The sequence below is a fragment of the Schistocerca serialis genome, chromosome 4 (genome assembly GCF_023864345.2).
Source record: "Schistocerca serialis cubense isolate TAMUIC-IGC-003099 chromosome 4, iqSchSeri2.2, whole genome shotgun sequence".
NCBI classification, from domain to species: domain Eukaryota; kingdom Metazoa; phylum Arthropoda; class Insecta; order Orthoptera; family Acrididae; genus Schistocerca; species Schistocerca serialis.
In genome coordinates, this window is record NC_064641.1 from 537,792,380 (window position 1) to 537,805,432 (window position 13,053).

The 13,053-nt window shown below is 42.8% G+C and overlaps 1 protein-coding gene across 1 annotated transcript in view; it reads left to right on the forward strand.

Annotated features, from left to right (window-relative positions):
- Positions 1-546: 546 nt before the first annotated feature.
- Positions 547-13,053, forward strand: part of LOC126474594 (testis-expressed protein 47-like) — a 164,870-nt gene continuing 152,363 nt past the window's right edge. Inside the window, exon 1 of the mRNA XM_050102069.1 lies at positions 547-699. Coding sequence (XP_049958026.1) covers positions 547-699 — 153 coding nt within the window. The remainder of the gene's footprint in view (positions 700-13,053) is intronic.

The following is a 13,053-nucleotide window of genomic DNA, read 5'->3' on the forward strand; positions in this document are numbered from 1 at the left end:
ACGTGGAATGTTTCCTTCTATTATATATATATATATATATATATATATATATATATATATATCAAATGTACAGTAAAGAAAGTAAGTCATTGTAATTCTGTACTTTTAAATTCTGGAAACATATGGGTCTGATGTATATCTTGCAGTGTATTATTTAACAGAAATAACAGTTCATTCATTATGCTGTTAAAGTATTGTTTAATTTTCTTATCAGTTCTTAATTATTCATGTAGCCTACTCTATAAATAAGGAGGACTTCTGTTTCATTTTATAAGGCATTACATCAGTTATTATAAATATATTGTCACAGTTTTTTCTCACTGTAAGTTATGGTGCTGTTCCTTGTCTTCATTGTATGTGAAATATTGTTTCACTGAATATAGCCAATACAAAAATCTTAATAAATTCAAAAACAATGGAGCATCAGATACAGCTATCATTTAGGATGCTAAAGTTTTCCTTTCTTTTTAAGGATTCATTAATTACACATTTCAATATGTTTATCTGTAATAATAGAAATAATTACAGAGAACCTTTCTGCATCGCATGATTTATATTGGGCGCCATAATTTTGAAGACCAGCAAGCCATTACACAATTCTTTGAGGCAACAATAAAAACAATTAATGGTGGATACTGTGATGAGCCTCTTACTGGATTGTTTTTGTGGTACAATGACTACTTCATCCATGTTCTTGAGGTGAGCCCAAAAAGTAAACATATGAAAGAATCTCAATGTACGATTGAAGAGTTGTGTACTGTGTTATTACTAGACAATATTACAATTTTGATGAAAGAGTAATGCGATCTAGTTCTTGGATTTATTTCAGTTGTGGTGTGCAGGGTACTAAGAGTAAGATTCCCAATTCATACATTTTTTATTGTACACTCATTTGTACACTTAACAAATTTGAAAATTGCAAGGGAGAAAAATTCAGGGAGCAGTCCATTGCTTAAGATCATAAATCATTGTTGACATACGTATCTCATCTCCATTGTTAATGAAGTTAACTTGTACCTGTTAGATATGTGGTGCATAAAAGAAGCTGTCAGGGATGTGGCCTGTCTTTCTCGTGATATTGAAGTACTCATTGTCTTCTTGTTATGATGTACTATGAAAAGTGAGAATCTATATGATAAAAAAAAAAGTTCTTTCAACTTCTATGTACTGTGTGTTTGTGTGTGGTCCCTGCCATTTTTCTAAAGAAGATTTTACAAGATATGGACTCTGGATCAATGGTCCTCAGTGACATGAAGTGAAGGTACCATCTAGATAACAAGACAGGTTGGAAGATCATTCAAAACAGTGAGCAATTGTCAGTACTGAATTTTTCTTCCCTTTTGTGGATTGCAAAGAGGATTTGTAAATGATATTATGGAAGCAGTGTGAAAGTCATAGATGTGACTGAACTGACAAAAATAAGTGGGAAAGTTTTCTTACTGCATGATATATTTATGGTGAATAAGTAAATGGTCAAATATTATGGATGAGTAAGAAATCAGATTGTTGAACAAAGATAATTACCACAACTATTCTCAGAGAACTAAGGGAACTTCATGATTAAACCGTCTTGGTGTGCAATCGACCATGGAATGTGAAATACATTCACAGCGGATGAACGAAAATCAAAACAAAAGGGTGTGGGAATTCTACTAACAACAGTAGATGATAATTCACTTGATGGTAAACAAGACTGCAAAATTGCAAAAGAAATATGGGTACATTGACAGCATCTTTTACACATTTTGATTTGTGGCATAGAATGTTTGTGCTAAAGGAAAAAAACAAATGATGTGGAAATGTTCAAAGGGGATGAAGCCATGGCAAAAGCCAGCATGATAACAGTCATGGCAATTATGAAAAAAACATATGAGCATGGTTCACAATGTTTTTGTTGTGAAGAGCATGGACATTTTGCAAAATATTACCTGTAGTTTGGTGATCACATTTTAAACAATGAGCAATCAAAATGTGAAAATGAGGCAGACAAAAATCTTCAAATTTAACTACTAACAAAAGTGTGTTACTGTCACCAAGGCATAGTAGTACAAAATTTCATCCTACAAATGAGTTAACTGTGACCATGTTGTACACTGATGCATATTCACCTGCGACAGACATTATTTTCTGAGGAAACAAATGAAACAAAGCATGGATTTTGGACAGTGAGCTAACAGACCACATGACTTACCAGCATGAAAAATTCATCACTTTCACCAAATATTAAGAGTCAACAAAAGTAGCTGGTGGTGAATATTTGCAAAGTTCTGGTTTTGACATTGTACGCATATACCTATGAGAAGAATGAGGAGGATAAATAGTCAACTTGCACTGTACATTGTACATTCCAGACATCATGTATCAGTCCCTCAGGCAACCAATAAAAAAGTGATTGTATCTGAAATAAAAGCTGGAGCTAGAATTGTGAGACAAAATAGGAAAATAACTGTGAAGGCTTCAGTCCCTAAGGCAACCAATAAAAGAATGATTGTATCTTTAATAAAAGCTGGAGCTAGAATTGTGAGACAAAATGGGCAAATAACAGTCTGTACTAGATAAGTGATGATAACTCCAGTATTTCAATGTATGGATGTGGCCCTGGCACAAATCTTACCAGTAGTCAGGAAATGGATTTATGGCACTGATCGCTAGGCCATTTTCATGTTGATAAAGCTAAGAAACAGTCAGATGTAATGCAATCTCTCAAAGCATCAAATGACTGGACAAATCAGTTCAACTGTGTGTATGCTGAAAACAAGATGAAAGCTAAACCTTTCCCCAAACAGACTAAAAACAGAACAAATGAACTGCTGTGTTTTGTACACAGTGATGTAATGTGTGTCTCTGCCTCCTAAACATTTGGTGGAATGAAATATGATGCCTCCATTGTATACTACACTACCAGTTCTTCAAAATCTTGTCTTGTTTTTGAACCTTTTCCCATGACAATGTTGAAGTCTCCACATATAACATTCTTATGTCAATTTTGAAGTCTCCGTATATAACAATGTTTTTCTTCATTTTCATTCTTAGTAAGTTAGTAATTTTGTTTTTCAGAAAGATACTAATCTCGCCACCTGGTGATCTGTACACACAAAGATTGTATGTCATGTGTAACTACATTAGTAATTTCGAAGTCTTTTTCTCTAGTTATGTGTTAACTAACATTTTTACTGTTTACAGGCTTTAGGAGATTTCCTGTTTTAATGTATACAGAAATTCCGCCACCTTTATGTTTAGATCTAAAGAGGTAACTACAAGGGGATTTCAATAAGTAATGCAACACATTTTTTCTTCTCAGCCAGTTTCAGTTGAAAAAATAAAGAATATGTTGTGGGACACTGTGGAACATTCCCACTTCAGCCCCTGCAGTTTCATAAAGTACCAACACGTGGTGGCGCAATATGTAGCCTTCAAAAATGGCATCCATAACAGAGGTGTGTTCCAAAATAGAGAGCTGCCATTTTGAGTTTGTTAGGCAGAAAATGAGAGTATCACAGATACTCATAAGTGTTTGCAGAATGTCTACATGGATGTAGCAGTGAATAAAAGCAAAATGAGTCATTAGGCAAGGCATCTGTCGTCATTGCAACGAGGTCACACAAACCTGTCCGATTTCCTGTGTGCCATCTGGCTGCACATAGCTGTGACTCCTGCAACATTTGAACGCACGGACACTGTCAGTCGAGTTTTTCAATGGCTCAGGCCTCGTTGCACAACTGGATGTCTTTGTTTGTTGTGCTGACTTACTTGTCCACCAGTTGGGGTACTCGAAGGTGTTTGCTTACTAGGTTCCTCACTGTCTAACAGAAGATCATAAAGAGCAATGGACATCTGTGCAGAATTGCTTGTGTGTTATAGGGCTTATTATGACAATGTTTTGTCGAACATCATCATAGGAGATGAAACATGGGTTCATCACTTCGAACCTGAAACAAAATGGCAGCCCATGGAGTGGTAGGTACCACACCACCTCTCCTCCAATGGAAAAGTTCAAACCCAAACCCTCAGTGGGTAAAATCATGGTGACAGTCTTCTGGGACTCTGAAGGGGATATTCTGTTTGGCGTCCTCCCTCATGGTGCAACTCTGAAGAGTTTGTGCTACCCTCAAGAAATTGAAGAAATGGCTTCAGTGTGTTTGTTGCCACAAAAATGCAAATGAACATCTCCTTCTCCATGACAACACAAGGTTTCACACAAGTCTGTGCAGCTGAGAGGAGCTTAAAAAACTTCATTTCACTGTTCTTCCTCATCCACCCTACAGCCCAGATCTCACACTTTCTGACTTCCATCTGTCTTGTCCAGTGAAGGATGCTCTCTGTGGGAAGCATATGTGGATGAGGGGGTGATTCTTGATGTAGCAAGATGTGGCTCTGATGATTACCAGTAGAGTGATACCATGCAAGCATACAGGCCTTCCCAGTAAGATAGCTTAAGGCCTTTACATTGAACAAATACTGTGTTTAAAAATAAGGTTTTGTAGCCAAAAGAGTGGGAAATATATGGTGTATTGCAATCCTGAATAAAACCAGCGTGCTTTCATTAAAAAATGTTGCATTACTTATTGAACATACATAGGTAAGGTGTAATCTTTTATGGTCAGATTATCTATATGACTTTCAGTTGGCCCATGTTCGCTGATGGGTAATATGTCTGGCTGTACTTCACTTTGGAATCTTGCTGCTTCTAGTTGTGTATTATCAGTGTATGAGATATTCTGATGGAAGTATTCTCATGTAATTTTTCTTTTCCTGACCTACATGTTGTAATATCCTTATCCGAATGGTTAACTGGCAGCATTGAAATGCATTCTTTGAAGTAACAACTTTTTATTACAAGAACCAAACTAAATACAACTTCTGAGAATAAAGTCCACACAACATGAGAACAACAATGTATTGAGAAGCAGGGAAGACTAATAACAACAGTCCTGTGAGTTGGGACTCACATGTAGCCCACGGATGAGTAGCAAGATGCTGTAACAATGTGGTCCCACAAAGCGATGAACCTAAAGGCAGTCACATATGAATACTGCAAAGTGGTGGCCTCAGGAGCAGCTGACAGAAATGTAGCAGCAGACATGATTCACAGTGAGGCAACACCTTTGTGGAAGTGGCAGTGGCAGCAGCAGGCGGGGTCTGCAGCTGAGACCTGTTGCAGAGACTTGGAGCAGTTATTGGTTGGTTGGAGCCTGGAACATAACTGTGTTTCAAAGCGTGGAGTGCTGACCTAAGTAGTTGTATGTGGAAGGATACATACAGTGTCATGTGGACACATTACCATGTGCACATAAGTGTGACCTGTGACCACAGTGCTGTGTGCAGCAACTTAAATTGCTATGTTGTGGCAAGGCAGGTGCTGCCGACCACTATGGAATCTGCAGGCGGTTTGACTGTGCACAGTACCATGACTATTTACAAAAGACCTCTGAGATGAAGCAGTGGCTGTTCCTAACCTACAAAGCATAGGCTGAAGTGTTGTTGCCAAATATGCATGGGCCCAGCCCTGCAAATATGATACCTTTGCACCCATAACAAGGGATGGTGCAACTGTCTCCAAGAAGTGCAGCACTCAAGGGAGGAGGCACAACACAGCTGCCGGCATCAACTGTCCACCAACTGGAATGAAACAACACAAACAGTCACTGGGTAAGCACATGCCTGAGAACTGACCAACAAGTTACTGAATATTGTATTCTTGCATTCTACAAGCAAGGAGTAGAACCAAAAATCTATGTATGAAAGGAACACCAGAATTGTCATTAACATTTGAATAAAAATGCAAGATACAACTAAAAAGACTGCTGATCATTCAGTGCAGGACCATTGGCATTGGATACACAGTAACATCCAAATGCTCAGCACAAGGCACATGAATATACTAAACCAAACTACTAATCAACAACAAAAAATTAATCCCAACAAAACAAACTTGCAGTGTCTGTGTGTGGGAACAGTGACTGACCTCTGTTGCAGGTAGAAACTGGAAAGGGCCAGGTGATGGCAGACCTTGCAGCAAAACTGCCATGAAGGCACAACCCATGGCTCAGAAGTACATATGATGGGGTCAGCAGCACAAGTGGGAATGCTGAGACCAGCGGTAAGGAATGCTTTGACCAGTGGTAGAGCCGGCACCAGCAGTGGAAGCGGCTGTATTTGCGGCTGCAGTGACACCAATGGGGATGACTGCGCTGGCTGCAGGAATGACAGAGTTGGTGAGGGGACCAGCTGTAGCAGAGCCAGCAATGAACACACTGATAAGACAGTTGGCATTGGTACCAACAGGGCTGACTGGAACAGGGCAGGCAGTGAGAAGACTGCCAAACAGACTGACGTCATTGCAGACAGACTTAGCAATGACTGGAGGGCAAATTGGGACAGGGCCGACAATATCCAGACTGAGCACAGGGCTGGTGTCATTGCTGACAGGCTTGGTGACAACAGGAGGGCCAGCTGGGACAGAGCCGCCTTCCAATGGGATCACACGCAAGGGCTGGGCTGAGAGCAGTGGAACTGCTGTCATAGAACTCAGTGAAAAAGAAACTGAATGCTGCACGATACAACAATATTGGAAATAACCTGAGTGGCAAGGTCCCTGCTTGCCACACACAAAATTAATTGATGCTGAGACTGTTCAGAAACATGCCCACGTGAATGCAGAAGGGAAGAATGTTGTTGAGGAACACACTCACTTGAACACTGTGGGGGAAACAATCCACCAGTAACCAAAAAGTCGGTACACATTCAGCATGAATGGAAACAACTGTCACCACCAAATTGCACATCTACCCATCTACCAATGAGTCATTGTTGTTGTGCTGCAGATGAGAATCTTGGGGGAAAAAAACCTAACAACAGAAAGGAAAGATTTGTGCTCCCTTTCTTGCAGTAAAGTGAGCTCTGCATTTAGGGTTGCCATAATCGAAGGACGAAAATCAAGGACATAATTCAGTGATTATAAAGATGTGGTTGAAACACGGACCGATATGTTGTGCAGGTGACCATTGGTTTGCATTTCAGTTGAATCTTCGCCATTACTTTACAGTGGTAATTATGAAGAGGTGGTTGAAAACTATTGCCAGAAAATAAAATTGCGGGAGACTTGGTTTTTAAACATGTACAGTTGAGTAATCTGATCAATTATAATACTCATTTGTATGCTTTCTACAAATGATAGGCATTGTACTTACTAGCCACTTTTTTCGCGGACATTTTCCTCTTCGTCCAGGACACCCGTCTTCGAGCATAAAATCGCGGACTGTCCGCGAAATGCGCTATCTATGGCAACCCTATCTGCATTGCATATATGACATATACTGCAAAGTGCAACTCCAGCTGTTGCTGGTGTGTGCCCCAGTCCTCTTTCTGGCTGTCAAACACCAGAAAATTGGATACAAATGTGGGAGCAGCTTGCCAAGATACAGCCATGCAGTCAAAACTTGAGCAAGCTGAGTTATGCTCTGCATCAAATATCTGAATTTGTTTACCTTGTAACTGAAGGACATGAATCAGAGACAGCTCTGATGTCTGGACAGACCTGATAAATCGAAAGGATGCTCGAACCTTACATGAAAATAAACTCCCAGCGTACTGAAACATGTACCTTTAATTACTGAATTGTCACTAGAGTACAAAAATACACCAGATAAGCATCAAAATCAATGCAAACCAACAGTGTCAGTGAAGAGAATTGTACTTATACTACATATGAACTGACCACCTTAACTGTGCAGAAAAGACAACTACTACTAAGAAACTTGTTTCACAAATGTGTATAGGCTGAGAAACTTGTCCTATTGTACGACTCACAGAATCTGATGAACATCACTGCATTCAGGCTATAACACACAAGGAACAATGAAGATGCTGCCCCACATAAAGACCTAGTACACAAGCAGAAATCCAGCTGATTGAAAACTACTGTAACAGACTTGAAAAACAAAATGTCTGCTCCAGCAAAATGAGCTAATAAACAGCAAGAAACTCGAAAACAAGCTTGAAGTATACTTAATACTTTACCTTGTCACCAATGTATAATGGCACACAAGAAAACAGTCCTAGAAAACCACACAAAACTTTTTACCTCACTGCCAGTGATATCCTTTGTTCAAGTGGTTGGCTGGCAGTGTTGGAATGCACTCTTGAAAATAACAACTGTTTATTACAAGAACCAAACTAAATACAACTTCTGAGAATAATGTCTACACAACTTGAGAATGTCACTGTCTACACAGGCCTTCGAGGCCGGGGTCATAGGCAGTCCACAGATGAGCATCGAGATGATGTAACAACATGGTCCCACAAGGCAATGAGCTTGTAAGCAGTCTCATCTGAATACTGTAAAGTGGTGCCCTTTGGAGCGGCTGACCGAAGTGCAGTGGCAGATTTAGATCACGGTGAGGGCAAGGCAACATCCTGGCGATCAGAGGCAGCAGTAGCCAGAGTCCATAGCTGAGACTCGTTGCAGTGACTTGGAGCAGCTGTTGGTTGGTTGAAACCAGAACTTTACTATCCTTAGAAGCATGAACGTGGGTAAAGACCGACAGGATATATCCACCGTGTCATGTGGACACGTGACCACATCGACATAAGTAGGACCTGCACACGCAGTCATTGTGTAATGTCCTGCAGTCAGCAGGAAAGAACTAATGATCAAGTTTGAACACACAGCATTATAACTAAAATGCCTTCTTGGTATGCATTAATTTCCAAACGCAAGAACAACAAGAAACACAACAATTCTTGTGGTGGCAAAACCAGATGAAAGTACAAAGCAACGAAAATAATAACCAAAACACCACTCTACACAATTACATAGATACAACTTTCTACAGAAAGACTATGGTGAGTGTCTACTGAGCTAGAGCTGGCATAGGTATCGGCCAGAGCTGTCCTAGCTGTAGGTACACACTGCTGGTCTGATGCTGCTGGTGTGCTTATAACGCCGATTCAGTGGAGTGCTACACATAGTCACATTAGTTCCAATTGGTGGATACTGTCACATGGATTTTAATGAAGTAGTTCCATGTTTATTGCGGAAAGTCTGTTGTTGTTTACATCCACTGGTAATGTTTCGATTTGAGCTCTTGAAGAGAGGTCAGCAGCCCACCTTGCTTGTCTGTTGTGTGGTCTCTCTAACTGATAAGAGGCTTCTATGAAATTTCTCCCCCTTGGAAAAAAATGCACAGCACCACAGATGTCCATAGGAATAGAGGCATCCTGGTCGACATGCGTAGGTTCTTGACAAGCAGTGGAGGGAGGCGGCAATGCAGCAGGGGCAGCTGGCAGCAGAGGCAGCATCTGAAGCAGAGGCGAAGCAGAGGTTCCATCACAGGTCGGTCGGCGACAGGCACTGGCAGCTCACTCAGGGTGTCGTGGTCCACCAGATGGGGGCAGAGCTGGTAGAGGTGCCGGCAGGCAATGGAACTGTCAGTCCAGTGGAGAGGTGCCATCACCCAGCTGCAGAGTTTGGTGATGGTGGCAGGTGCTCAGTGCGCCCATGGATGAGAGAAGATCCATACCCAGATCTCCTGCCTGATGCAGAAGGAGTGTGCCAGAGTGCGAGTGGGAGGTTGAGAAGTCATGGGAATAAGGACAGATAAGGGAGAGCAGAACAGTCAGCTGTGAAGTATCTCCACTGGACTTTTACTGGCACGGGGGGCGGCACATTATGTAGCCAAAAAAAGAAGCACGGCCCCATTCAGTGGGTGATGGCTCAGCAGCTTATCGAGCTGGGTCTTGAATGTCCACACAAAACACTCTGCCCGACCATTTGACAAAGAGTGAAATGGGGCTGTATGGATGAGGGAAATTCCATTGGCAGTACAGAATTGCTTAAAACTGGTCGAAGCAGATTGTGGGCCATTATCCATAATGATCGTTTTGGGGAGTCACTCAACAGCAAAGAGGCACTGGAGAATTTTGATAGTCTCAGCAGGAGTGGTGCTCTTCATACGGGATACATAAGGGTATCCTGACCTGGAGGCAGTCAGGATGAACCACTAGGAACCATGAAATGGCTCTGTGAAATCAAAGTGGAAATGTTCCCATGGAGCAGCTGCATCGGACCATGAAAAATACTGGCATGGGGGTGCTGCTTGACATGTTTGACACATGGTGCAGGCCGAAATGAGGCAGACAATGTCTTTATCCAAACTGCACCAATAAAGGTGTCAGTGAACCAGCTGTTTGGTGAGGATGATTCCCCAATGGACAGTATGGAGGAGGTCAAGGACACGGCTGCCCAATGCATGTGGTATGACCACCCGGGGAAATTCCGATTCACAATGCAGAAGGATGACGCCACTGCGGAAAAAGAGACTGTGCCAATGATCCCATAAATGCTGGACCTCCACATCGCAGATGCTACAACGACTGGCTGGCCAACCTGCAGCGATTTGGTGGTGGAGAGCTTGCAGTGGCCCGCCGGGTCGTATTAGCATCCAACAGAAGCACATCCAGAGCTGCGTCCAAGTCTGGTTCCACATGGAAACAAACCAATGGGGAGGCATCAAACTCACAGTCCACCCCGGCATGCAGCCAGGACAGAAAATTCACATTTGCATGACGTTCAGAAGTGCATTAGACAATATCAGAGTCGAACATTGCCAGAAAGAGCGCCAAACGCTGGAGGTGGCGCGCTGTTCTGGTGGGCACTGCGGCACCCAGATGATACAAAGAAACCAAAGGTTTGTGGTTGGTCTGCAGAGTAAAATGAAATTGTGGAATTTTATAAGGGCAAAAACCAGCGCCATAGCTTCCTTTTGAATTTGACTATATTTGGTTTGAACGTCAGCCAATTTTTTGGATGTGAAAGCCACTGGCCTCTCAATGCCGTTGGCCACTTGCAAGAGGACTGCACCCAGGCCATAGTCTGATGCGTCGGCGGTGACGATGGGGTGCAGGGAAGGATCGTAAGTGGCCAGACAAGGTGGGCGACTGAGAGCCGACTTGAGATATGTGAAAGCCTGCTCACATGCCATGTCCCAAACCCGACACACACCCTTGCGCAATAACCCAGTCAGGGGTGCCAAACTCTCAGCAGTGAGGGGTATAAAGCACCAATAATAGTTGATTTGACCAAGGACGGACTGCAGTTGCTTCATGTTGGGGGAAGGAGGCAGGTTTCGAGTCACCTCGACATACTCCGTAGAGGCTTGTAGGCCATTGGCATCAATTGTGAACCCGAGATAACCAGCCTCACAAGCAAAAAAGTCACACTTTTCTCTCCGGCAACACAGGTTAGCCTTGGAAAAAACCTGCAACAGCATATCCAGCTTGTCCACGAGGTCCACTGCTGACGAGCCGTCCAGATAATTTGTCATACCGGGCTACTGACTTGTGAAGTGTTCCAAGTAATGTTGGAAAATGGCAGGGGCGTTGGCAGTGCCAAATGGGAGGCGGTTGTACCTGAAAAGGCCACACGGGGTATTGATGACTAGGATCTGCTGCGATTCCTCGTCCAATGGCAGCTGCTAATGAGCATTGCACAAATCAGTTTTGGGAAAAATGGTTGAGCCTGCAAGACGGGTGAGTATGTCATCCACTGATGGGACAGGATATGCATCGATGATGGACTGAGAATTTACAGTGCTCTTAAAGTTGCCACATGCGTAAATCACCATCTGGCTTCTTGATTAACGGGATAGGCATTGCTCAGCAACTGTGCACGACGGAAAAAAGGATGCCTTTGTCTTGTAAGCAGCAAAGTTCCACCTGAAGCCTGTCTAGGAGAGCAAAGGGGCCCGGGCAGGCCTTTAAAAAATGGATGGAAGAGGGAAGAAGCTGAACATACGTGCTGAAACCCTTCACTCCTGGTTTGGAGGATGAGAACAATGTTTCATATTTGCTGAGCAATGGGGTGAGGAGGGTATCCAAGGAGGGGATCAAAACTGCCTGTACCTCGTTTTGCACTGACAAACCCAGACGACCAAAAATGTCCACACCCAGAAGGCCAGAAGGTTAGTAGTGCCGGGAGACCCAGTCACCAAAAATTGAGGGGTGAAGGAATGACTGTTGTAGAAGATTTGTGTTGAAAAAACGATGTCGGCTGATATAGGATGATTACTGAATCTAGACAAGGCATGAGGGTATTGAGACAAAGCTGGTGAGCCCAAACGTTGGTTTGTGGCACCATCCACAATAGAAACAAATGATGCTGTGTCAATTTGGAAGACCACCAGGATATGCACGACCTCCAAGGGTAGGAGAAAATGGGCTCCCAATTGGGGAATGATGGAGAATACGTGTCCATCTGTGGAATGTGAGCCTTCTAGGCCTTGAGGTGATGATTTGTGATGAGCCTGTGTGTCCACAGGAAGCCTGGAATCTACGATGTTTCTGCGAAGCCTGACACACAACGGCGATATGGCTTGTTCGGCTGCAAACCGTGCACCTTGCTCACTGGTGGAGGCACTCTGTCCATTGGTGAATTCAGAAACAGTCCGGACATGATGGAAAATGGGCGAAAGACTTTCTGTCACGGGATTTACCAACACACTGCTGAGACTCCCGCTTGGCAGTAGGCAACTGGCGAGCTACAAAAACAGCTGGATGAAGACACAGCGGTTGTAGTCGGTGAGACTGTTCAAATGCACGAATGATTGGCAGACAGGTGTAAAGGGACGGGTCCTGTAACTTCAAAATATCAGCTCAAAGACCCTCATCTGGTGCGTGAAACAGCACCATATCGTGAATCAATGAAGAGGCATAAGACTGCCTGCAGGCAATGTTGGTGCACCGGAATTTGAAATTGCGGGAGAGACCCTGAAGCGTTGTAATCCATTCCAAATATGTCTGACCTGGGGACTTTCGACAAGAAAAGAAAGTCTGATGGGCAGAAGTGACATGTATTTGTGCGTCAAAGTACTCAAAATGGCAGCACTTAATATGGGTAAATGAGAGATCTGGAAGGGATTGGTCAGGGTTCAATTGTTGAATTAAATGATACACTTGTGGACCAGCTGTTCCTAAAAAAAAGCCCGACTTCAATTTTCGTCATGGATCCCATGTGCCAATAAATGTTCCAACTGCTCAACATAAATTGACCATGAT